Below are 27872 nucleotides of genomic sequence, written 5' to 3'. Positions count from 1 at the left end.
CGTCTACTTTAAATTGTGTTCTGTTTTTTTAAATTGTGGATATTATGGAAAACTAAAAATACACCCTGGCAACTTTGTCTGAGGAGGCGGTGACTTCACATGGCTGCTGGCAACATCTGGAGAGCTTTATTAACACTGTTGCTTACTCTGAAAAGTGCTCCGGAGTTTAACTGCAAATCAAAAATGTCTTTTATTAAAGTAGATGAAAAGTCGGACTTTTCTTTACACAACCTCCCTTACGGAGTTTTCACCACCCCTGACAATGTAAGTAAACGAAATGCATTTTTATGGATTTTTTTTTTTTTTTTTTTTGCAATTTTGTGCATTAAACTCTTATAAATTAATTAACTAATATTGGATGTCGGATGTTGAGGCTCGGCGGAGGATCGGAGTGGCCATCGGAGATCAGATTCTGGACCTGAGTGTAATTAAACACCTCTTCACCGGACCGGAACTCTCTCGGCACCAGCATGTGTTTGATCAGGTCGGCTTTACTGCATGTAGTTTGGATCGCGCGCACGCGTGTTCTGCATAATGTATTAAAGCTCGTGCGTGCGTGTGTTTCAGCCCACTCTGAATGCGTTCATGGCGTTGGGTTCGGGCGCGTGGAGAGAAGCTCGAGCGCTCATACAGGCGCTGCTGCGCGCGGAAGAGCCAACCCTGAGAGACAGTCACGAGCTCAGGAGCAGGTAAACACACATACACACATGAACATCCTTGTGAGGACCGTCCAGGCGCATATTTATAATCATAGGACCACCTATTGAACGAGTCAAAACTGTCAGATAGTACTGTTCTTGTTTGGCTGTCAGTTTAGGTGCCATAATCTTTTGCTTTAAACTTTTCCATAACCTTAACCCAGACCTGCCTGGTATGTTCCTTGGGCTAATAATCTCTAACAAACCTGTAAGGGCTTCTCCTCTGAAGGCCTATCAGACAAAAAAATAATTATAATAAAATACACTTATGGTTATAGTTGTAACTTGACAAAATGTGGAAACATTCAAGGGGTATGAATACTTTTGCAAATCACTCTATCTACCTATCTTTTCATCCATTAATCTATCCTTCACTCTTAGATGAACTCTTAGATGGCCAATCCCACCATTTACCAGAGCAGTTGAGAAAATCTATGACAATGAAGGGATCTAGTTTTCTAGTAACCATTACAACTCATTGTAGTAACTCACTTAAAACCCATTTTTTGTTTTCTGTGTTTTTTTTATGTATTTTTTATTTTTATTTTTTATAAACATGCACAGGGCTCATGATTTTGTGCAGTAAAGAGTGACATCCTTTTCTTCAGCACAAAATAAGCAATATGATAACCTGAATTTTTTGATGTAACTAGGCTCTCCAATAACACATACCCACTATACTTAAATATAAGCCCATGTTTAAATAGATTTTTTAAATTGCTATTGACCTTTGCTGTGTTGCCAGCACAGATCTGTGCCACTTGAGGTTTAAGGGTTTTAAGCAGTAAATCGGTTTTTATCAGAGGATTTCTCCCTTTCCAGAGCTTTTGTGGATCAGAGCATGGCAGTGATGCATCTCCCGGCTGAGATTGGTAAGTGTTATGCAAAATCTTTGTGCCTCGAAGATGGCTCAACTTGCGCTAATGCACTTTTTATCATTTTCTTTGTACGTCAGCCTGTATCTTTGTATGGTCTGTACCCAGACCGTATGGCCTTGTTTTCTTATGTGTGGTATAATTACTGTACAGGCCAAGTCTATCTATCAAGTGTTTTCCAATAAAAAAATTATATTTAACAGCACTGTTGCACCTTGGGGTTGGGGTTCAAATCTCACCGCCAGTCTGTGTGCATGGAGTTTGTTTGCATATTATCTCCATGCATGGTTTCTTCAGGGTATTCTAGTCTCTTAATGACATGTTTGGAAGCTGATCAGTGTTTGCAGAATTGCCCATAACCTGTGCATGGATGTGTGAGTTTGTGGACCTGTAGGTTGTGTGAAGTTATGCAACATTTCAGCAAATTATCATATGAGGACAAGACATTTCCTCCCAAGTACAATGTCTGTATATGCTTGTACAATTCTCAAATAGGGGATGTTTTATGTAATTCTTTTGCCATTTTTTTAAATGTCTGAAAACGTTAATTAGGTTATCAGGTGATAATAAAGAGAAACTGTCAGAAGAAATTGCAGTGTACACAACAGTAGTAGCCAGGTCTCAAGAGGTAAAAATAAAATAATATTTAGCACAATAATTTGTGGCACAATGGATCATTTCTGGTCATATGTAAGGTACCTATTTGTGAGGTACCAAAAGAACAGCTGTTTTATATAATTTTTATTTATTTATTTTAATATATTTCCCTTTTAATTAGCTATTAAATTAATTATTCCCTTTTAATTAGTTATTATATGTGCTAAAAGTCCATAAATAGACTGGTATGACTAAGAGGTCATTTTTATTCTACACATTTTCCTGACTTATAAGTAATTATTATAATAAATGTGTTCACTATAAAATATATAGCATGCCTAACATTTTTTTTCTGTGCTAGATATAGATTATGATTACTTTAATATTAAAATAGCCACTTTAATTCTCATTTATTTCATTATTAAAAAAAATTTAATCCATCACCACACAAAGTTCTACATCAAAGTCAAACTGGGACTTGTGATAAAATTTCTCTCGAATAAAAACCTAGAAATATTTTAACTTGGGGATAAAAAACAATAACGAGACAGAGGGTGGAAAACAACACTATAATTTTTTTTAAATTATTTTTTAAACAACAATAAATTAAATTCAAGACTAACAAACATCCTCCTTGAAGTCACAGAAATCTGTTCACCACACGAGGGCACTGTACCCCACCTCCAGCCTTTCATTTTGCACATATGACTTATTACTTGGTTAAATTCAAATTCAAATTTTACATGGTTACTTGGTTTGATTCTGTCAACTTTTAGTATTTTAACAACACAGCTTCAACTTCTCTTTGCAAGTCTTTCAAAAAGTCTTTTTCTACCATTTTGTCCATCTTTTTCTTTCTTTAGGCGATTACACTGACTTCTACTCATCTAAAGACCATGCCACTAATGTTGGGATTATGTTCCGGGGCAAAGAGAACGCACTGATGCCAAACTGGTGTGTAACCTGTTGGTAACTACCAGCAAACATTAGATGCATGCTTTTCACAACTTTATTTAGTGGTGTGTGAACTTTAAGCAAATTAAGCAGGACAGCAAATTGGGGCAGAGATGCAATAGATTAAAGAGTACGACCAAGAGGTTTACAGCCTGGAACCTTATGAAGCAAAAATTGTTCAGGAAAAGTAAGTTAAAAGCATGACCAGTATCTCAAGTGACTGAACTAAAGCATTGTATCTGGTACTTGCAAACACTGTCTTTATACCGTAAGTAACATATTTGTGCATGCATACTCCAGAATCCCCAATATTTTGTAAACAATCAGTAACCTGTCATGTCCAGTACTACTGTCTACACTTAACATGTTGCATTATGATAGCACTGTACAACAAGCATGGCTAAAAAGGTCTACTACGAAACAAGTCATTAACATATAGTGCCACGAAAAAGTATGTGCCCCTTGCTGGTTGCTGTTTGCATATTTGTCACACTTAAATTTGGATCATCAAAAAATGTTAATATTACACAAACATAAGCAACGTGAGCAAATACAACATGCAGTTTTGGGACAAAACCTGTAAAAAGTACCTGACCCTATGTGAAACGAGTTCCAAGGTGAAAGTCTGACCAAAAAGAACACAATGGTTCGTTTCACATTTGCCAAAAAACATAGATCATCTTCAAGAATTTTTGTGCAAATATTCTGCCGAGTAATGAGACAAAAGGTAAACTTTTTGGAAGATCTGATTGTCTTGATTTACCTCTCGTTAGTAAACTTGCACAGAATTATATAAAAAGAACATCATACAAAAAGTCAAACATGGTGGTGGTAGTGTGATGGTCTGGGGGTGCAGCTTCAGGATCTGAAGGACTTGCCATAATTGATGGAACCATGAATTCTGTGCTCTACCAGAAAATAAAGAATACTGAAGAAGGATGTCTGACCATCAGTTTGTGACCTTAAGCGCATATCCACCTATGAATGGCTCAAAACAAAAAAACAAACATTTATGGTTTTGGAATGGCTTAGTCAAGTCCAGACTTAAATCCGATTGAGATCCTTAAACAGGCCATTCATGCTCGAAAACACTCCAATGTGGCTGACTTAAAGCAATTAAAAAAAGAAGAGTGGGCCGAAATTCCTCCACAGTGATGTGAAAGACTCACTGCCAGTTATTTCAAATGCTTGATTATAGCCGTAACCAGTTATTGGGTTTAGGGGCAATGACCTTTTCACATAGGGCCAGGCAGGTTTGGACAGCTTTTTTTCCTTAATAAATTAAATTATTTAAAACCTGCATTTTGTATTTACTTGGGGTATCTTTTGGAAATATTAAAATTCGTTTGTTGGTCTGAATCATTTAAGTGTAACAAATATGCAAAGGAAAAAAATCAGGACAGTCGAGTGCATTTGCAAAACCAATTAAGCATCAAGATGAAATGGGCTCTTATGAAAAATATTCCAGGAAAGCAAAACCAAAACTTAGCTCAGCTGTGAAGTTCATTTAGAGTTACCAGCCTCAAAAATCACGAATTAACAGCACCTCAGATTAGAGCCGTTATGAAGGATTTACATAGCATAATCCGTTGTCATTGATACTAAGATAAAGGTGACAATTTAAGTTATGATAAATGTATTATTTAGTCAATATTTTTTATTCAATGGTTTTTATACCAAATTTAAAAGTTTGCACAAAACCAGGCTTTCAAGTATTAGACATGTTTGTAAGAATACGGCTTTTCCACATTAGAGCTTTCACTGTGTGCACTCAACAGCTGTTTTATGGTGCTTAGGCAAACAGTTAAATTGTCAAGTGATGTCAAGTAAGCAAATACATAAGAGTCTTGAATTAAACAATTACTGCAGTGATTAAAATGTTTCACCTGAAAACAATTATTTTTTAACTGTATCTGATGTAGTGTGTAGCTTATTTCTTAAACAGCCCTGTCAGAAGATGTATGCCATTGTCATGGAAAGGATATTACTGTGTTTCAGAAAGGTGAAATTATTGACGTGCATCAAAGCAAAAGAAACAACTATGGAGTTATTATAGAGAAATGGCTGTAATTGGGTTAACTACTGTCTAACTTACTGTAACCTGGAAGGATATTGCTAAACCAACTTGGCATAAGTAATGTAGTCCAAAAAATTATGAATGACCATGATTGGAGATCATTTAGATGCTTGGTCAAGTTTTATTGGAAAATAATGCAACAGTAGAAACCGCAGCTATTTTTAATAGTAAAAGTAATAGCATCTCCACACTCACAATTGGGCGGGAACTGTATTTGGCATTGTAAATATCCATTGGGCATATAACATGAAAGAGTGGCTTTGGGAGCATGAGGAATCATTTTCACACATGAATCGGTAACCACAGAGTCACCCAATTGAAAACTGTATATGCTAGAGAAAACTGTATAGAATGGCTTGACTCTCCAGTCATCAAAATCTCAGCCATGAATTAATGCAGCTCTAGGGGAGAATCAAATGTTGTTAAGTTGCATAATGTTTGATACAATGGCACAGTAAATGCACATCGTAATCTAAGCTACAGGCGATACAACAAAATATGAGTGTTTGAATTTTTTCTTTTGTTCAGGCAATTTAAAAAGATAATTAATACAGCTATCTACTAAACCATTTTAACAGCAGCACATTGGATGAAATCAGGCATACTCGGGTAAATTAATGTTAAAGTGTGATCTCTGTGACTTTGCCCTTGGCATGGATGTGGTGCACTGGTTTAATCTTCTGGGATTTTTACACACAACAGTCTCAAGAATCCAGACAGACTGGTGCAGTAAAAAATGAGTCAGCAACAGTTCTGTGGGTGAAAATTCAATGTTGATGGGCACGTCGTGAGCTTAAAATTTTAAAATTGCAAGTAAAAATGCTTTGTGCTCGCTTTACTCATGTTATAAAGGATGGAATTAAAAGTGGTACTGTAGCCAGCCTCTAGATGGGGTCAGAGACATTTTAGACGTTTACTCGCTGTAATGTTCATCAAACACAGTCACTAAATGCCTTAATATCTATTAATAATCAAAATAATTGCCCAGTCGGAATAAAAATGTATCATACAAAAAAACAACAACACATTAGTCAGAACAGACTGATCAGATCCAGCCCAATTGGAAACAGAAACATTTAATAATCTATTTAGTAGGAAACATATCGATTATTAGCCATGTAGACACACCCATCACTTATCTCTTGTCTGAATAAATCTATTCTTTCTATGCATGTTTTCCCCCTGTGGAAATAGTATTAGGTGTTGTCATGAGTTTCCGGGAGGAACTTTTTCTTAACTCTCCTCCCACCAGTTTCCTCCACTGGAACTCTGCCTGTGGAAAGGGTTCTGATTGCCTCATTGTTTCATACATAGGAAAGAATCTATCCAATCACAGATGAGACTGAAATCCTGTAGCCAATAACAATACAGAATTTATCAGAAAAGATGGGAAGCCTAACCTAGCCTTAAAATATGTCACAAATACCCTTTTTTTACTTCTTATGTTATATTCCTGGCAGATTACACACTTCACACTTCTGTAGGCAGAACCACTTTTCGCATGTCTAAAATCTCATTACATTCTTTCTGCATGTAACCACACATGTTATTTTTCACTTTACTGTACCAAAAACATACCTAACTGTGACCTTAAAATCAAATTACGTACTGACCCATGATTTTGTATATTGTTACCCTAGCTTCTAGTAATAACAGTCATCATGCCATTTAATTAAATCTATAAAATGCATCAAATCTTTCTCAGTCAAACTGCAAAATGTGTATATTTTTCCCCATCGTCCTGTAATTTTAAGTGGTAGGAAATCAAAACCTTGTCTGAACCTATTTAAGCAGATTTTAAGAAATCATTATGCATGTATGTCTTTATTCTGTCCTTGTCTGTGTCCCTGTCTTGTTAATGGTTTATCCCCCTGTCGCGTCTGTGTGTTTGTTTCACTGTAATGACTCAATGTTGTATATGTGCAGTTCTTACCCTTTGTTTCTCATCATTCCTGTTTTCCCTGTTTTTTTTTTGTTTTTTTTTAGCATCATCCTGCTTTTGTCCCCTAGTCGTCTTTGTGTCCCTGCTCATGGTTTTCTCTGGATTGTTGTCTGCATATGTTTTTTCTTATCATTATCATTACTATTATTAAGTTTAATTAATGAAATATGAAGTTAAAATGAGGACTTTTGATTTTTTTTAAATGAAGTTAAGGGGTTTTTGGGGCTCTGTAAGAAAATGCCAATTTAGTTTGCAAGCTGTTTTTGCCTCACTTTTAAATTTACAAACATCCTTGTTCTTGGTGTGTGTGTGTGTGTGTGTGTGTGTGTGTGTGTGTGTTCCAAGTCATTTGCTTGCATATTTTGCCTGCTATGACAAAATGTCACCCTGCTGAGACCCCCAGGAAAAAAGTGCTAGAGATTTTGGTGTTATTTACATGCCCCAGGGCCCTTTTGCATTTATTTGCTATATAGAGAGCAAAATAATGGAGTGATACAGGAACAAAGAGTACTCAACTCATCTTGGTCTCTTTTGTGTCTCTGCACACACTGTGGCACCTTCAGGGGCTAGAAAACCTATCACAGTGTTTTAGGAAAAGGAAGAAAGGTAAGGAATAGGGCAAGGTGTTTCTCAGTATTTGTTCTTTTGGTGTTAAGTGTTCTTGATACTTCAGCACAGCAGTGACAGATGGGGCACGTCCATGCTATATTTTCTGATCTAATTTTAACTGCATGGAAATTCACAACAAAAACTGTACAATACAAAGAATTTAATATTTTTTTACATTTAGTACAAGCAATACTCATCAAACTGACATTTATTCTCATATTCTTACACCGTAAGTTAGGGTTAATGACAAAGCAGTAACTTTCAGTATTCTGAAATCACTGATGACACCAGTAATCATTTTTGTCTTCAAACAGATGGAGGAGGAGAGATTATTGGAATGTATGTCCTTGTTCCTTGAGCTATTTAGAGAGAAAAATGCAAGGATGAATGGACAGATGATGCAAGTTTGGCTAAAAAAGCTGGAGGGGATGGGATGGATGGATGGATGGATGGATGGAATAATGCTGTTTCTGCTTTTCAGGCTGAGGCTGCCAGTTGGCTATCACGGGCGAGCTTCATCTGTTGTTGTTTCTGGAACTCCAATCAGAAGACCCCAAGGTCAGATGAGGCCAGACACAGGTAATCACATTCACACACACACACACACACACACACACACACACACACACACACACACACACACACACACACACTATATTAATCAAGATAGTTATACAATTTGACAATATAAAATTGGATTAGACTAATTAATTTAAAAATTGTGGATCGCCAGATCTAACCGAAAAAATAGATTCAACACATAGATAATTTAAAGGAACACATTTAACATACTGTATATAACACCAGATGTGTTAATACAAGTTCATCATCCAACCCTGTACAGGATCTAAAATAAATGAACTTGTCACAGTCACTGATGTAGTAGTACTACAGGGCTTGGATAATGAAACTGAAATGTCTGGTTTTTGACCACAATAATTCATTAGTATCGTGTAGGGCCTCCTTTTGTGGCCAATACAGCATCAGGTTGTTTCGGGAATGACAGATACAAGTCCTGCACAGTGGCCAGGGGGATTTTGAGCAATTATTTTTGCTGAGTGCAAGCCTAGTCACTATGCAATGCTGGTGGAGGAAAATGTTCCCTGACTCGCTCCTCCAAAACACCCCAAAGTGGTTCAGTAATATTTAGATCTGGTGACTGTGCAGGCCATGGGAGATGTTCAACTTTACTTTCATGTTCATCAAACCACTCTGTCACCAGTTTTGCTGTGTGTATTGGCGCATTATAATCCTGATACATGGCCTTCAAGATACAATGTTTGAACCATTGGGTGCACATGGTCCTCCAGAATGGTTCGGTATTCCTTGTCAGTGACGCGCCCATCTAACACCAGTATTGGGCCCAAGGAATGCCATGATATTGCAGCCCAAACCATCACTGATCCACCCTGGGCTTCACTTTGTGCATGCAACAGTCTGGATTGTACGCTTCTTTGCGGCTTCTCCACACCGTAACTCTCCCAGATGTGGGAAAGACAATGAAGGTGGACTCATCAGAGAACAATACATGTTTCACGTTATCCGCAGCCCAAGATTTTTGCTGCTGGCACCATTGAAACTGACGTATGGCTTTGGCATGAGTGACCAAAGGTTTGGGTATAGCAGCCCGGCCATGTACATTGACCCTGTGGAGCTCTCGACGAACAGTTTTGGTGGGAACAGTGAGTTGGGCAACTGTGGCTACACGGCTGTGAGTTGATTTTATAGCTGTGGTTATACAATCCCTTTAATACAGCTACCTCTTGCGTCCACAGTTACTCCTGTTGGATGTAGTTCGTCCTTCTTGGTGGTATGCTGACATTACCTTGGATACCGTGGCTCTTGATACATCATAAAGACTTGCTGTCTTGGTCACAGATGCACCAGCGAGACGTGCACCAACAATTTGTCCTCTTTTAAACTCTGATATGTCACCCATAATGTTGTGTGCATTGCAGTATTTCAGGCAAAACTGTGCTATTACTCTGCTAATTAAACCTTCACACTCAGCTCTTACTGGTGGAATGTGCAATCATTGAAGATTGGCCATCAGGCTGGTCAAATTTAGCCAACACTGAATTGGCCAGTGATTCAGTTTCATTGTCCAACCGCTGTATGTCTACTGTATATAGACCTATACCACATACCTAAACATTGTTGCAGACCAGGCACACTCCTTCATGGCAATTGTTTAAGGATAGGTTACCAAACATGAAAGTGTTTTGACTTGGCCTTCAAATTCACATAGTCTTAGTCTGACGAGCATCGTGTCAGGACTTTACTTTTATCTTTTCAGGATGCTTTGGGGCCAGATACACAGCACTTTTAAAGGTCATATAGAGTTCATGTCTCTAGGTTAAAGTTGCTATGGCAGCACAAGGAAGACATGCACAGAATTAAGCAGGGTATTTTAATGTTATGTTTGATCTGTGTGAAAAAAAAAATGTAAAAAAAAAATGACTCCACAAAATTCACATGGGAATTTGCTCAGATCACTTACATCAAGGTGGTTTCTGGGGGTATTTCATTCATTACATATCCATAATACTTGTCTTTGATCAACTTTTTTTATGTAGTCCATTGTGCTGACAATTAAGGCAGGCCTGACACTACAGGGATATTAAAAAGCATAGAGTTTTCGAGATGATGGTAAAGTACAGGAGATCTACTGCCTACTCAACTGACTATATTGCTAACATAAATGACCGCAATTGTTATTTTTGTCATGTTGTCATTCTTTTTTATGTCTGTTTTTCAGCAAAGCCTCCTGTGTTTGGGCCATCAAAGCAGCTCGACATTGAGTTGGAAATGGTGAGAGCGCCTCGTTACAGTATGCACCAAAATATACAGTACTGAAATGAGTTACTGTGTTTCAGTACTGTATATTTTGGTCCATAGTGTATTTAGTATTTTTATGGCTACCATTTCACTCTATTAAGCAGTCAGATTTATCATAATGGCTATAAACAGTCATTTTCTTGCCAGCCTATCTTTTGTCTATGTCGTAAAGCTCTTAAAGCTAATAAGATGAAAAAGGCAGCTTGTTAAACAACTGAGAAACCACGAAGAGAAACACTTTCCATCCTGATGGCATTCTTTAAACGATCACTCATACGGACAGAAGCCTTCTTTCATAAATATCAACTATAAAATATACACATGTACTGTATATGAAGAAATATACACTAAAGTTTGGACACACCTTCTAATTCCACGGTCTTTCCTGATTTTTATATCTTTCTACATTGTTAAACAAATGCTGAAGACATCCAAAATATGCAATAATCTCTTTTGAACAGTTGATAGAGATGTCAGCTACTGTATCTGAAGGGCTGTTAATGGGTGATTTTTAAGGGTGGTCCTTGATGTCTTAAAATAATGACTGACTGTTGTTGTTGTTGTTGTTACTTAATTACCTAATGCTATATGTGTTCTCATAGTTTTGAAAAAAAATCCAAACGTGTCTAAACTTTTGACTGGTACTATATGTTTTGCAAGATTCAGAGTCATGCACAAGTCCTAATAAATGAGTTCTTATAAAAATCATCACATGTTAGAAAGACTGCATTAATATACCTATAATTTGACTTATAGTCAGGACCACTATCAGATCCTTTATATTCAGAAAATTTACCAACACCTTTAAGTCCAAACATATTTAACATTGGTGTATAATGGAGATAATATAACAGACCATTTGATTGTTTTAATATATGATACTCCTTTGGTCACTTTTTAAAATGTATTTATACTAGCATATACATTTTAATTTAACTACACACAGAATGCTAAAATCACACTGTATTGAGTCTCCGTATATGTGTGTGTTTTATAGGCTTTCTTTGTGGGTCCTGGAAACAAACTGGGCGAGCCGATTTCCATCGAGAAAGCCCATGAACACATCTTCGGTATGGTGCTAATGAACGACTGGAGTGGTGAGTAGGATGTTCCTCCTCTGCTTTATTATGAAGAGAAATCAAATCATCTGGTCAGACTCCGACCCGAAGTTCCTTTTTATTGAATTGTAGCCAACAGATAGACTGCGGTCAGTGTGTATATATATACAGAATAAATTTTAAATGTACATGAAATTTATACAGTGACCATCATCTGGGCAAATTACCAATAAGTACAACTAGAAGAAGTATACACCTTGTATATTACATGAGAAAAATGGTTAACACCGGCTCAAGCTAGCACGAAGGCTATTGTGACTTAAAAGTCCCCAAATTTATTAATTCTTTAAGGTTTTAGAGGTCCCCAAAATGTGTGTAAATGTTCCAGATGAAAATACCCCTTAGATAATGTACTTGTTTATACCCTAAACTTCCTCTGGTAAACTCCTTATCCACATTAGTATCTATGTAAGGGTTAGTCCACACGAAGCCGGTGCGTTCCCTATCCGATAATTTTTTTCCCTCGTTCTAAAAAAAAATTGTGTACACACAAAACCACTGAAAACGGTGTAGTATATATGCCAGACCAGTATGGGGCGCTGTAATTCTGCCATAGAGATACACTATACACGGAGAAGAAGACTTTGAGCATGCGTATAACCTTCAAGCTGTATACGAACCAAGATGGTGTTGTCCATTATCGCTTGTTGCTCATAACAGTTGCATAGAAACAATAGATTTTGCTGTAATAAAGCTAGTAGGCTTTGTAGCAACACAAACACAATCATGCAGTCCGCCATTATTGTTGTTGCTGTTACGTGTGACGCAGCCGACACATGATGTGATATCATCGTTTCACAAAATATATGGATTGGCTGTACACACGAAACCGCAAGGGTGTCGTTTTCAGATTTATCCACTTTGGGACCCGGTTTCAAAAAATAGCGGTTTTAGTCTCCTAAAACGCCGGATCCGTGTGGACGAAACGCCAGTACGAGAAAATATTTATACGTATACAGCGAAACGCGTCTCCGTGTGGACAGGCCCTTAATTAGCTACTGTAGAGCCAAATCCGACCAAAGTACAGCAAAGCTAAGCAACAAGCCGGGGGAGGGGGGCTTCTTACATGATAAAGTGGCTGGTTAGTCTATTTACTGTGTTGTTTTTGTGGTAATAGTAGTAAACCCAAATGTAATATGCATTACATTTTAGCCAGAGATGCCCTGATGGACTAGTGACTATAAAGTACTTTTTAGTGACTATAAGGTACTAAAGTGCTGTACCCTGGGTTCAGTTCCCGACCACAAGCCATTGCATGTCTAGTGCTGGTCCTAAGTTGGTTAAATTGGGGAGGGTTTTATCAGGAAGGACATTAGTCATAAAACTTGTACTAAATCAAATATGCGGACACAAAAATGAAGGAACCACACCAAAGTTTATTCATATTGCCTCATGCTGGCATCTGAAATATAGTCACGACCTCCTTTTATATAAGTTTGGCGAGGCAGAGATGGCACTGATGTGTGCTTGATTTAGTGATGTTTCCTGGTCATGGCAAAACGGCCATCTAGAGTAAATACTGCTATCAATTTCCTTTATTATACTGTCACACTGCTAGCCTCAGAGTCAAGAGTGGCACCTTCCCCAGCACACTGTGAGCCATATTGCTTTTTTATGAGACACACACTGGGCTCTGTGGAGCATCACAATCCTGATTGCTTGGCTTTTGTCCATAACAGATTAAGTAACGTTGAGTTCAAGCATTTGCACAGTTAGTTCATATAGACGTGTGAATGCTTTTTTTTACTTATGTTTAGGCTACTGAGAATTGTGCTCCGTTTGTCTCTTTGAACATATTTCCTGCTTTAACACACCTGATTCAGTTTCTCATTCCAGGAAAAGGGCATCATTAAATGAAATTAAATTTCTAGGAATTTCAGAAAAGCGCTGTAGTAAGTGCTACAGGACATCCAGTGTTTAAAAACTACAAGGCTGTTAGCATTTTTAACCGAGATAGAGTCCCGTAATATTTTCTGACGAATGGCTTCGCAGTTTCAGGATTTGGCCACACTGTATTACCAAATATTGCCACAAGGTGGAGCTTCTTTTTCCTGTTTTAGACCGAGTGTGCGCTCAGAAGTTGTTTTGCTTTAATGCTGCTCTGATTAGCTACCTCGCTAAACTTATCGTTAGTAACGAGTGGTGCAGAGAATAATTCCTACTGTGCTAACAGAAAGTTTTTGGATGTACATTTTATGTTTAACACTCATCTTAAAATGTATTTAAATCTTTCTTTTCTTCATCATTCTACACTGAATAATCCACAATGACGTTTCAAAATCTTAGTTCTTTCGGTTGTCCTTTATTCTTCTGTCTTTCTTATTGTCTTTCTTCTGTTTGTCTATCTGTTCTGTCTAATCATCTTCTTTACCGTCTACTTTTCATGCATCCATTATTCATCGCTCTCCTTATTTTTGCCTCTAAAACCTGCCAATCATTTGTTCTTCCATATCTGTCCATATCTGTCCATCTCTCTCTCTCCTGCAATTTTTGTGCTCCCTTGTTTATTTTTATCTGTTTTTCCTATTTGATTCTTTTTTTTCATTCCTTTCTTCATGTCTTGCTCTTTATACCCTTTCAATCATCAATTCATCCCAGTTCTTCCCTCTTTTATTTATTTTTCTATCTCTATTTCCTGTCTATCCACCTCTTCACTCCTCACTGCCTTCATGCGCCCTCACTAAATTTCTTCTCTTTCATCTTAATTTTCCTTGCCTCCACTATGCTGTTCATTAACACAATCACATCACTTTATGCTCCTTTTTCTTCCTTCTGGCCTCATGTCCATGTCTCTGTGTCTTTGTTCTTCTCTTTCACTCACTTTTTTTGTTTTATTTCTTTTTTCTTTCGTTCCTTTTCTTAATTCATCTGTCTGTCATCTGGATCAACTGTCGGCTGACTGGCTGATTTTCTCTCTCTCTCTCTCTCTCTCTCTCCCCACAGCGAGGGATATCCAGGCATGGGAGTATGTGCCATTAGGTCCATTTCTAGGAAAAAATTTTGGGACCACCATCTCACCCTGGGTCGTCCCTATGGAAGCTCTGATGCCCTTTGTTGAGCCTAATACCATGCAGGTAAGAGGAATTAATCTCAGTGTTTAGTCACATGCTGTTTTTTTTTTCTTCTTCAATTAATTACAACCGTTAGCTGATAACATGTTGGAAAATATTTTATTAAAATGTGTGGGGATGTGATCGGTTTAATGAATGGTTTTAATGAAGGCATGATGTATGGTTTGGGAACACTAGGATGAGTCATAATGTTTTTCCATCTCTTTCTCTCTGTTTAGTAATTTTGCATTATAAACAAATGACAGTATAATATTTCATAACAGACTAAATCCTTTAGCATTTTAGCTCACGGAATTCTCTTGATCTCATGATCTAGATGATAATTTGAGGAGAGATTAAGTTACATTAGTATAATATTGTTTTCTTTTTGCCCTCCCTAATGCAAAAAACTCATGTAACTGAAACACACAACTCTTTTGAGTGAGCCTTACCCATCTGAGTAACATACAAACAAGGGTATAAATACTGATGTGCACAATTACTTTGCTTAACTTTGACTGTGGGCCGATTTTTTTTGACAGGCCTGTGATATAGTTGCAATTGCTGTCATCTCAAAATCCTATACAATGATCTGTTGTTTAAAATTATTTGCTAAGGACCTGAATCTTCATCTTTAAAATCATATGCAGAATGCAATACAGTACAAAAACAATACATTCAAACAAGTAAACAAGTAAACTTTAAAGCACTTTTTGTAAGTTGCTCTGGATAAGAGCGTCTGCCAAATGCCTAAATGTAAATGTAAGTAATGATTCAGTACACTACTTCAGTATTGACATGTCCTAGTTTTGACTCTGTAAGGGAAAAACAAAATATTTCTTTACAATCTTTTTGTCTTTAGAATGGGTATTGAAGGAGTGCTCTGAAAATATCATTTATCTTTTAGAGCAACAACACTGATTTCACTAAAACACTGTCAACCTTCTGTATATTCTTCGGGTCGTGTGGGGTAACAAACACTGAAGGAAAGTCATAAAGCTAGTGTTACCTACTGCATGTTAAGCTGTGTGACATAATTTTCTCTCATTGAGTGTAGTGTAGTGTATAGTCACATGCATTGATTTTTAACTGCTAAATCAGTCTTTTACTTTCAGATTCTACAGTAGTCTTGTATGTCCATGCACTCATATCCAATAATTGCACAAATTCTTATACCACTAATACTTACTTAGAAACAGGAAGTAGATAATTGCAAGGTTTCTACACTTTATGTATTTTAACTCAAACCATAATAATTCGATAAATCCTTAAAATATAGTGACTCCAGTGTTTGGTGTGTATATGGCCATGGTTTCAAGTGTCAGCTTCCTTTTAACAGAATCATTAAACCACATAATGATGCATCTGATACTACTGACAGAAATCTGTAGTAGTTGGAGGGCCAGGTCGGCAGGCTTGGGCTGTTTGCCTGCTGGGCCTGGTGCATAGCATGCTGTGGTGCTCTGCATGTTCTTGGGCTTTTTTTATCGTGGCCAGCATTAATATTTTTTGTGTGATTTGTGCTGCATTGGCTGTTTCTAAGAATTTTGTTGTTGTTCAAATGTATTACCATCTATTTCTTCTCAAGCAAGAGTTGATATTTAAAGAAAAGTTTGTGCCACAAAGATAATTAAAATATTATCACCAAAAAGTTTGTTGTCTCCAGTATAAAAATATAAGAAAACTCAGTGTGTCCACAGGGACTCGGATTTGTGTAGCAGGTCACAAGAGGATTTGCTAAAAGATGTTCATTTTAAATTATGCATTCCTGACTAATAAATATAGCAAATGATAAAATATCTTTGTTTTAAATCAGACGAAGGTAATATGTTTCCTTTTTTTCTTTTAATATAGCCTCAAATAGAGACCAACTTACTTTGTTTTATCCATCATACCTTTTTTCCCCTTAATCATTTGTGATTTGGTATTATTGTATTGTATCTCACTATGGTCCATTTTCTTGTTTTAGGACCCAGAGCCACTACCATACCTTCAGCACCAGGATCCATACACATTCAACATCAACCTCTTTGTCTCCATTAAAGGTGGGCAATAAAAATTCAATAAGTACCATAAACAAGTCAAAAATAATAAAGCTATTCAGGTACACAAATGTCTCCAAATTTTACTAACCTATTTTGTCATCCATCAGGTGAAGGTATGAGCAAGGCAAGCACTATCTGCAAGTCCAACTTTAAGGTAGGACCCAGATTTGTATTGCATTCCACTTTGGAGCTCCTCTCTGGCTCTCTCTAGGTGGTTTTTATACAGCAGCCTCAAAGAAGGTGGACAAGTCAGTAGAGCTGGAGAAATGAATTTAATTTGGTGTCACATCAGATCTCTACAGTAAACAGTTTTTATGCATGCTTCACACAGCTGGAGTTAAACAGTTTCCAGTCTACATACCATGGGTCCAAAAGTCTGAAAAAAAAAACAAATTTAATTAGAAAAAAATGCAACAGTTTTCTTTATAAGTTATATTATTGACATGTAATGAGTGAAAAGTAGAATATTTTAAATATTTACACAATATTCAAAGCTTCATACTATTCTTTTTAGGATCTGTCTTAAATCAAATCCATTGGAGTGTCTTATGAACACGAGCGTCAGTTCGTGTTCAGAAGACACTTGAGCGTCTGAACAGATTAGGCAGGAGCAAAACCTGACTTAATGCTCAAAATAGTTAACATGGTTAAAATCATACATTTCCTTACATTTTAATAGGGAGCTAGATATAGTGCAGAATATTTAATATTGATTATTTAAGGAGCTTTTTTTCAATATTTTTCATTTCTAAAATTTCTGGTTATTTTTAACTTAATTTTCCCAAAGCTGAGCACATTGCAAATTTGACACAGGATTGAGCACTGTATGAGTGGATCGCTCTAATGAAATATTTTCTCAGGCACAGGTGGTCCAGATTGTGATTATTATTCAAACTATGCTCTCTGACATCCTTTGGTAGTGATGGCCAGATGAAGCCTCATTTAGGTGTCAAGGCTACCTAGCCAATAGTTTCAACAAAAGTTTCATTTCCTTGAAGCTTTATTCAGTAGCTTATTGTACTGCCATCTAGTGGACAAATTTTGTGTAGCAACTAGATCGTAACATCTCAAGCAGCACAATTAATATGTACATGCAGCTGCAATGTTCAAGGAAATGTTTATGCTCATTATCAACATCTCTAAATCTTAAAAAATTAACTGAAGAGTGCACGAGCCTTTACTTAAGCACCAAGCGAGTAAGTCACATGATTCTGGCAAACACAAGGGTTCGTTCGTCATTGGTTATGTGACTCTCAGGGAAACAACACACACCTCGAAGCTTTATTTGGACACGCCCCCTTTTGCTCCATACAAGCTTCGGAGCTTCTGTGTCATGGTAACATCAATACTTTCTGGTGACAGGGACTGTGATGGCACTAGGCAGAGCTGCTTGTCCTGTTACAGTGTTTTTTTGTTGCCAAAAGTGTGACATATTGTCTGGTTAAAAGCGCTATACAAATAAAATTTAACATTCAGTCAGGGTCTCCGTTTATGGTCCAGGGGCGCTTACACCAGCAGAACAGGCAAAACCTACCAATTGGAAAAAATATTTTATGTGTCCTACATCTGTCAATCAAAAAAATTATAGAAAAGTGCATTAAAAATTTAAGATATATTTGTATAAAAATTTGTCGAATGCCTTTTCCCCATTCAGAGAAGCAAATTCAGTTTACGAGTTCAAATTCAAGTTACGATTTTGTCTTATAGCACGTGAAAGCAGGTTTCCAACTGCAACAAAGCTACCAAAATGTAGCAGCCTGAAATGCAGTAGGACTGATCAGCCATGAAAAACATTTAACAAGAGCGTTTTCATTTGTTAGAACTGAAGCTGGTTGCCAGTTTCTCAAACGTCCCAGTTCTCTCTAGAGTCACCACTACGCTTCTGCAGTTAAGCTGAAAAAAGACTAAGTATAAGTCAGGTCTAATTAAAGTCCTAAGACCTTTGTACACCTCTGTCAGTCCCTTCAGTCCTAGTGATTTACCATGAGACTACTCTTGGACTGGGGGATTGAGTTCATTAATGGATAGAAAACTTTCCATTTCAGTCCTGACAGGCATGGTTGATCGTGCGTTAGATAGTCTGTTGTTGCCTGGTCGAGTGTTCTTCTGTAATTGGGCTTTTATTTAAAACAGAATAAGACAGTGCATTCCAAACCAAATTAATCTAAAGCATCTGTAGAATTTAAAGACCAAGTTAAACACCTTAAGCTTCTTCTCAAGCCTTAAACCATTCTTGATACATTTTTGCAGCGTGGCATTATCCTGCTGAAAGAGGCCACTGCTTCGGGGAATACTGTTTCCATTAAGGGGCGTATCTGGTCAGGAACAATGTTTAGGTTGTGTCAGAGTCATGATTTTATGGCTGATCGGTGTATACAGTGGGGAAGAAATGTGAAATAATTCAACAAGCAGACAAATTTGTGGCCTCCTTTACTCAATGAAAAATGTTTAACAATATTTTTTGCTGGACATTTAAGTAGTATAGTAGATTATCTTAATCCATTATTAACCTTCAACTTGGTTAAACACATTTAAACGTTCCTACAATGCTGATGCAGACTTTGCATGTGTTGAGAAGGTAATACAGATGTTAAATGCATAGCGTTAGGTTTTGTTTGTCTTAACATACAGTCTTGTATCTTAATATCTGGTGTTGTTTTGGAAGATTTCTCTACAGGTTACACTTTGGATTCAACTTTAGACAATAATGTCCCTAAATCCAGCTTGTAATCTAAACTATGATTGTTATACTGGGCACACTCAAAATATGTGTGCACGTTCTTAAAAAGTTTGGTGGGTGTAAAATGGGTATCTGTAATACAGCTCATATGAAGGATATGTGCATTATCTTGAATATGTTTCTAGACTTTTGCTGAAGTAAGTATATGTGTTATAGTTTAATTTGACCTTGGAGTGTGTGCTGTTTGCTGAGATTGGAGTTATCTGTTTTCTCTGGCAACAGCCATCTTATTCTACTGCTCTGCAACAGATTTCATTTAATTCAGCAGAGGATGGAGTTAAATTAGGTTCTTTATCCATTAGATTCTGTTATTTAGCTCAGTTAAACAGTGTGCCTGCTGCCGGAGATTCTGTCTAGTCAATAGTTTGAAAATCAATGTCATTTGCCTGAACACTTGTTTTGTAACATAGTACACATTTTGTGAGATAATATAGTACAAGTAATAGTCATAGTAATAGATTGTGCAAAATAACAGAACATAGTTATAAGAGTAAAAATTAACTTTATATAATCCCCCACTTTTCTATACAATCCCCTGCTACACTAATACACTGATCCTAGCATTTCTCCAATGCTTAAATACCTTCATGGTAGTAGGTTTTCTCAGTACACCAGAACAATGATCGAACTGCCTGCATCATGCTGGTCTCCCAGGAACTCATTTAAATATCCAAACGTGAAATGTGAAATGTCTTAGTGATCTGAAATTGTATGGGGGATATGGCAATAACTCTGAGTTCTTGTAATATGCAAGTAGTGTTAATGAGAGATACAGTAAACATTATGTGTACAAGTTATCCATCGATTTTTAAGGATCAGCTGTTTCACTTGGTCAATATTCATGAGAATGATTGCAGTGGGCTCTGAGCCACCTTAGCCGGGTTTATCATTGACAGACAAAGCCTTCTTTAAAATGTTTACACCATTTTAAGAATGGCTCCAACCATTCTGGCATCAGGGTAATTGTTAAGTAACATGTGCTAACCATGGGGAGAAACATAAGGTTAAAATTGCGATATGCAAAATACCAAATCAATCAAAATAACTACTTATAATGTGAATGGTCTACTGTAGACAACCCAATAAAGAGGAGTAAAGTTATGGCAAAATTGAAAAGGAAAGGAGAGCAGAAGTGGCTTTTCTTCAAGAAACCCATTTAACAGAATTAGAACATGAAAACTTAAGAGATGGTGATTTAATCAATATTCTAGTTCTAGTAGTCAAGGCTCGAAAGAGGAGTAGCAATTTTAATCTCAAGTAAACTTATATTTAAGTGTATATATGGAAAGAAAGATACAGATGGAAGATGTGTATTAATTCAGGGGTATCTGCAGGGAATTCTAGTGACTTTGTTAAATGTTTCTGCTGCTCCAGGATCTGAATGGAATCTTTATTAAAAAAAAAATTGAATTGTTAATTTCAGAGACACAAGGTATTCTGGTCTGTGGAGGTGATTTTAATGTTAGACTAAATTCAACTTTAAATATGGTTAGAAAATATATTTTTAAAAAAGTTAAATAAAGGAATAGATAGGAAAATGAAGGAATTAAATGAAATGTATAATAATGAGATGAAGAAATTAATTTTCCTAAAAGAAATATTAGGAAGCAGGGGGGATATCAGCCAAACTATTAGCTTTTAAGCTTAAAAAACAACAAGCGGGAAATACAATTTACAAAATAAAAGAAACAAAATACTACACATAGTATCCAGATGAATTTCCATCAGAGTGGCATAAAGAAATGAAGGATATATTAATACCCAGACTGAACACATACATTTATGTGCTAAAAATGAGCAAGATCCCCCCTTCTTGGACAGAGGCGGTAATCTTAGTATTACCTAAGGAGGAAACGGATAAACTTGAATGCGGAAGCTAACGTCCAATACTTATTTTGAATCAAGACTACAAAATTTACACCCACATTTTGGTGAATTGAGGTAATCTTACCCCAAATAATAAGTTTAGATCAAACAGGTTTTATCCAACGAAGACAGACTTAAGATAGCATCCACAGAACGTTACATTTGAAAGACCACATAGTAAAAAATAGATTCCAATAAATATTAATAAGCCTTGACTTATCAAAACTGTGGAACGCACTACCGGGACAGCTTCGAAGTATCACTGAGCTCAGTGCTTTTAAATTGCAGTTGAAGACACATCTTTTTAGACTTGCTTTTGATATGTAGCTATTGATTTGATAGTTGTTTTTATGTATATTGTCCTGTTCTGATTGTTGTGTTTTATGTTTTTTTTTTTTGTTTTTATACTGGAAAGCGCCCTGGGCACCTTTTGGTTGTTGTAGGGCGCTATATAAATAAATTTTGATTGATTGATTGATTGATTGATTGATTGACGCAGAAAAAGCATTCGATAGAGTTAATTGGGAGTTTCTATATAAAGTGCTATAAGAATTTGGATCTCATAAGACTTTCGTAAAAACTATTCAAGCATTATATTCTAGGCCTACAGCAAAAATGAAAGTAAATGGAGCTGTATCAAATTTTTTCGACTAGAAAGAGATATGAGACAAGGTTGTCCACTGAGCCCTGTATTGTTTGCAATATTCATTGAAACATAAAGCCGGAGTATCACTAAAAATAATATTATAGGTATTAAGCCCTATTCGGACGGGACTAGTTTTCCAAGCAACGTTTGAGTTTGAGACAACGTCTGCCATTTTATTTATGCATTCGGACGGGACTTACATCTCTGTGTTTATTACGGAGGTAGGAATGTATGTGTTTTACATGTGGGCGTTGCACAGACATTAATGGTGCGCAAACTTAAATACTGGCAAGCTAGAGATAGTACGGTAGTTCACGCTGACCAAAACACAAAAGAAAACACGTTTTGGAAAAACATTTTCGGCAATCACAGACATTCGCATTCGTAGATTTCTCAGAGGACCGCCAAGTTTGCTGAAAAACAGTAGGTAATTTGCTCTGGAATTTTTACAGAGGTCGTGTGAGAAAAAGACAGACATGGCAGATTCGGACGGGTTTAAAATCACAAAGTACGTCTGTGAAACAGAAATTTCTCTAACGACCCTCTCGGCTTTAGAATACAAAAAGAAGAACATAAAATTTCTTTATTTGCGGACAATATTTTAATTCATCTGTCAAACCCAGAAAGTACTATCCCTAAACTGCTATCACTCTTTAACTCATTCAGGTTACAAACTAAACATTTCTAAGACCCTAGTACTGAGCTTCAATTATAGCCCTAGGCAGACCACTAGATCTAATTTAAATCTAAACTGGGATAAAAAATATTTATCTAATATTTCAAAAGAACTAACAAATTTGTACGCTCTAAATTTTTATCTGTTAAACCAAAAGATAACAGAAGATATAAAGAAATGGAATTTGCTCCCAATTCTAAGCTTTGAATCTTGAATTGAGTCTATTAAAATTAATATTTTACCTCGACTATTGTACTTATTCCAGACAATTCCAATAGAATTAAAAAGTAGGCAATTTAATGAATGGGACAGATTAATATCGCAATATATCTGGCAGGGGAGAAAACCAAGGATAAGATTTCAAACACTTCAATTGGAGAAGGAAAAGAGAGGTCTTGCTTTGCCCTGTTTTGAAAACTACTACGTAGCAGCTCAACTGAGAACCTTAATTTGTTGGGCCAATTCGGATTATCAAGCAAGATGGAAAGAATTCGAACAAAACATATCTGGTGCAATTCCAATACAAGCGCGGTTAGGGGATAAAAAAACTAATGAAGGATCTGAAAGAAAAAGGCAATAAATGAATCAATCTCTCTTAAAATATGGTTGAAAATTGTTAAGAAAAATAACTTAATAGAAGAGATAAGGATATTGAGATGGTTTCCCCCATAATCTCGACTTAACTCCGAATAAATTTGATATAAACTATCAGGGATGGGCGGATAGGGGCCTTACTTCATACAAGCCTTACTTGTATCTTTTTTAATCGGAAGACAATAAGTAATTTTTAGACACTAAAAGAAACATATAATTTGAATAATAGGGATTTTTTTTTTCAGATTTCTCCAGGTTTGACATTATATTAGCACTCTATATAAGGGGAACCAAAAACATTGGATCATGATCTATTGAAAATTTTTATTAATGCCTACACAATGTACTCTGAGCTTAAGGTAATTGCAAAACTTTACAAGGGACTTCAAAAGGTAAAAACAATAAATATCACGTATATAAGGCAAAAATGGGTAAGAGAAGCGGGTAGAAATATATCAGAGTCTAATTGGACAAAATTTTGTGAATTTCAATGGGGGATAACAAGCTCAGTGTCTTGGAGAACATTGGGCTGGAAAAGCCTCAGTAGATTTTTTATTTCTCCAAGATGTTGGAGAAAGTGCGGTTTACATAAGGCAAATCATTATCACCTGTTCTGGTCTTGTTCAAAAGGTGAATATTTTTTGGTCTAAAATCTACAAAGAATTAGTCAAAATATTTGGGAAAAGCATGACATTTAGTTAGGATGAGCTCCTCTTTGGGTTTTCACAAATATTTTTAAATTGGAAATTAAAACATCTTTTTGGACTGCTGAGTATAGCTGCTAGACAGGCTGTAACAAGGAGATGGTGTAAACCAGACATTCCATAACTATTGAAGACTGGTACGATATTATTTACGATATTTTTGTATTGGAAAAATACAATATACTTTCTCCGTTAGTATAACTACGGAAATTTATTCCAGTCCACCATTCAAATCTTTTACTGCAGCTAAGAGTCTCATCAAATGCCCCTCGTATTATTGATGATTATTGAAGGTTCAACAGTACTTGCATGTGTTTGGCATAAGTTTGGATGTGATGGTGAGTGAATGGGTCTGGGTGTCAGATACACAGCATCTTTTAGGCTATTACTTTTGTCTTTGTCTTAGTTTTTTCCTCTTTTTCATCCGTTTTGTACTGGGCCTTTATTCCCTAGTTCTAGTTGCTAGCTGTATCAGATGTATTTGTCAAATAAATTATGGCAATAGTGAGATGTGTCTTGTGAACAACAAATGAAGTTATTTGTCAAAGTGATATTCATTGCCATTGTGATATTCATTGCCATTGTGTATTGTTTATCTCCTCAGTACATGTACTGGACCATGAAGCAGCAGTTAGCACATCATACAGTGAACGGCTGTAACGTCAGACCAGGAGACCTACTGGCATCAGGCACCATTAGCGGACCGGTCAGTGTGTATCTGTGTGTTCTATTAGATGTTCTTGTTTGTCTTTTGGCTGCTCCCATCAAGGGTTCACCACAGCAGACAATCCAATCCGTAAACAACTTGGCACAGGTTTTGCTCCAGATGCCCTTCCTGTCACAATCCTCTCTTTTTATCCTGGCATGGGACCGGCACTGCATTCAGTGGCTGAGGTTTGGGCAATGGCTGGGAATCAAACACGGGCCTTCCGCATGGAGGGCTAGAAACCTGCCACTGAGCCATCAATGTCCTGTGTGTTATATTAGATATTTTTCATAAAAGAGAATTTCTATGGGAAAAGATTCTGAAAATGAGTGACAAGAAGACATTATAAAGCAGTAATGCATCAAACACACTGAGGTATGGTCTTGTTAACTAACTTATTCACCATGCCATGCTATGAGTATGCGTGTGTATTTTTTTTTACACTATATGCCAAGCCTGTTGTTCATTAATCAGTCAGTAGTAGGGTAGAAATTTGGATATTTATGTGAAAATTACAGATTACAGCGAGAGTTCTTAAGAGACAATATTAAGGCAGCATTGTGGAACTTGTGCAGGTGTATTTTGGATATGTTGTAAAAAATAATGCCTTTTTTTCAGAGCAGGTCTGTTGCGAAATGGGCTACACATCTGCTTAACTCTAAGAAAAGCCCACTTTACAGGTCTAGTTGTGTTTCTAGGATCCAGAAAGCTTTGGCTCAATGTTGGAGCTCTCATGGAGAGGGTCAAAGGTCATTGATCTGGGAAGAGGAGAGATGAGGACGTTCCTTAAGGACGGAGATGAGGTCACCCTCACAGGTGGGACTGAAAAGTGTGTGTGTTCAGGACACTACAGTCACATAATGATAGAAATATGTAACCTAGACTGTATGTCCAAAAGTATTTGGACATCTGAACATCACACCCACATGTAGCTGTTCTACAAAAAGGTTATCATAATGTTTATGATGTATGCAATGATATTTAACTTTCCTCCATTAAATCGAACAACCATGTTCCAACATGACAATGCCGCAACCACAATCATGAGTCACATTTTTGAGCTAATGATCTTTTCTTCTTTTTCCTCTGTCCAGGTTACTGTGAGGGTCAGGGGTATCGTGTTGGTTTTGGATCTTGTCTGGGGAAAATCATTCCTGCCCTACAGCTGTGATGTTTCCCATACTTCCCCCCCATCTGTCCGCCCATCCCAAAACCACCTGAGCTCTTCATGCACCAAATAATGCCTTATCAGTCATGTTTAATTATTCGTGACCTTTTGAGTGACAGCTAATGGAGTACATAAAAGCGAGCTGCTTTTATTAGCTCATTGGAGTTTTACTCAGCCAAAGCTCTTCTCTGGGTGGAAATGATTATGATTGATTATGTGTGACAGCCAGGGAAATTGAATGGAGATTAGATTAAGCACATTGGCTTTCTTTTAATAATACTAGCGTGCCCAAAAACATTCCATTAACTTAAAAAAAAAAAAAAAACACTGCAAGAATTTAAGCAAAAATGAGTTTATATATGAATTCATAAAAATGTGTTTGTTTAATACATTTTGTATAACACAGGAAGGCAAATTCTTGGAAATTCTATGTCTATGAACTGAGGTCAAAATGTTAACTGCACAGTTCTCCTGTGTCATCAGTGAGGTAGACAGTCGCTAAATCTTTTATAGGAATACAGCACCAAACCAAACTAAAGTTTGCCCTAATGTAAATGTCTTTAATTTGCTAAGATAGGAATGCAGTACAAACCATTTAAACTATCTAAACATGCATAGTTTTAGCTGATGAGAGCATTAACACCGTACATTTTATAGGAGAAACTGAATCGGTAAAGCAGCTAGATTCTGCAAAATCTATTATTCTTGTTTGGTTCACCAGGTAACAATGACCCAGATAATAAATACCACACAAAAGCTAGCATGATGTTTGCAATTTACATCCCTAATTACATCGCAACAACCTCATTTGCTAATTGAGTAGATGTTAACACAGCTGACATGCTTCTTTCTGACATCCTTGAGTATAATTAAGCGAGATTACACGAGAAGAAGTGCTATTGTGTTGAATATCAGCACGGCTGTGATGCAGTCATAGGCACCCTGATATCCAACAATACAGCAGGACCTCAAGTGTGATATTTATTATCAGCAGTTGTGTTTTTTTTTTTTTTTTTTTACCAATTATTTTGCTTTACCAACATATATTCCTCCACAACTGGCGGAAGTAACTAACAGTGACTGGCAGAGCTGATGACCAACCATTAGCAACTGAAAGTTACTGTAATTAACAGGTGAAAGTAGGTTTAAATTCTTACCAGTGCTATGTAGCCAAAAGATGAAGAGAATAAACAATAGAGGTGGTAGACAGTCCTGTAAATCTCTTAAGTTTCTCTTTATATTTACACTTATCCCACATCAGAATATCAGCTCTATTAATTTTCAGGTTCTGGGATTAAATTCCAAATAGCAATTTGAAATGACTTAGGAGCAAATATTAAAGTAGTCCAAGTTTTTTTTTTTTTTTTTAATGGCTCTCGTCCAATCAGATTTCTCTGTCTAAACTAACTGTTGTGTGTGACTTGAATCAAGCTGTGTTGCAGGACATTTCTTCATCTTGGTGATTATTTATTTAATACCTACACCCTCGTTCTTTGATGAGCAGTTTCAGTTCAAGTTCTCTTTTAAATTAATTTCCCATCTTTAATCGATCAGCTGGAAAGAAAGGTTTACCAGCTTGATTAGCTCTGAATACAATCAGCAACAGTATAAATATTCCAACTTCCACCTTGTATACGTTTACTAAATGTGCGTGCCTTTTCCTGCCATTTTTAAAGAGTTTGATTAAGTAAATCTCCTACGTTTTTAATAGCCCCTGCTGCGTAAGTTTTCTAAAGATTTAATTTTGCCAAGGCACTTCTTGTTTCTCAATGTGAAGTCTAATTACCAAAGGCAGTGTTATGTTTATTTCTATTTGTTACCCACAAATTACTAATTAAAGTTACTGATGTCTATCAACATTGCATGCGTGTGTTTAATCCATCAGCACGCACAGCATAAAAGAGCTGTGTCATTTGATTAATTGCCCTGTCTGCACTCTAAATTCACCTGCTGCGGTTTAATGACTCGT

The 27872-nt window shown here is 36.6% G+C and overlaps 1 protein-coding gene across 1 annotated transcript; it reads left to right on the top strand.

Annotated features, from left to right (window-relative positions):
- Positions 1-26: 26 nt before the first annotated feature.
- fah (fumarylacetoacetate hydrolase (fumarylacetoacetase)) lies at positions 27-27756 on the top strand. Its single transcript, XM_053513010.1, has 14 exons — positions 27-264; positions 374-484; positions 568-689; positions 1521-1570; positions 3034-3124; positions 8234-8331; positions 10511-10563; positions 11588-11687; positions 14652-14782; positions 16728-16803; positions 16911-16957; positions 24634-24735; positions 25434-25551; positions 25830-27756. Exons 1-14 carry the CDS (start codon positions 100-102, stop codon positions 25904-25906), a joined length of 1341 nt encoding a protein of 446 aa, XP_053368985.1. The 5' UTR covers positions 27-99; the 3' UTR covers positions 25907-27756.
- The last annotated feature ends 116 nt before the right edge of the window (positions 27757-27872 follow it).

Source organism: Clarias gariepinus, chromosome 15, assembly GCF_024256425.1.
Source record: "Clarias gariepinus isolate MV-2021 ecotype Netherlands chromosome 15, CGAR_prim_01v2, whole genome shotgun sequence".
NCBI lineage: Eukaryota > Metazoa > Chordata > Actinopteri > Siluriformes > Clariidae > Clarias > Clarias gariepinus.
This window is presented reverse-complemented; position numbering and strand designations above follow the sequence as displayed.

Coding starts and splice junctions, on each gene's coding strand:
- fah (XM_053513010.1), top strand. CDS start 100: ATGGCTGCTGGCAACATCTGGAGAGCTTTATTAACACTGTTGCTTACT. Junction 485..567: donor ACCAGCATGTGTTTGATCAG/GTCGGCTTTACT, acceptor CGTGTGTTTCAG/CCCACTCTGAATGCGTTCAT. Junction 10,564..11,587: donor TCGACATTGAGTTGGAAATG/GTGAGAGCGCCT, acceptor TGTGTTTTATAG/GCTTTCTTTGTGGGTCCTGG.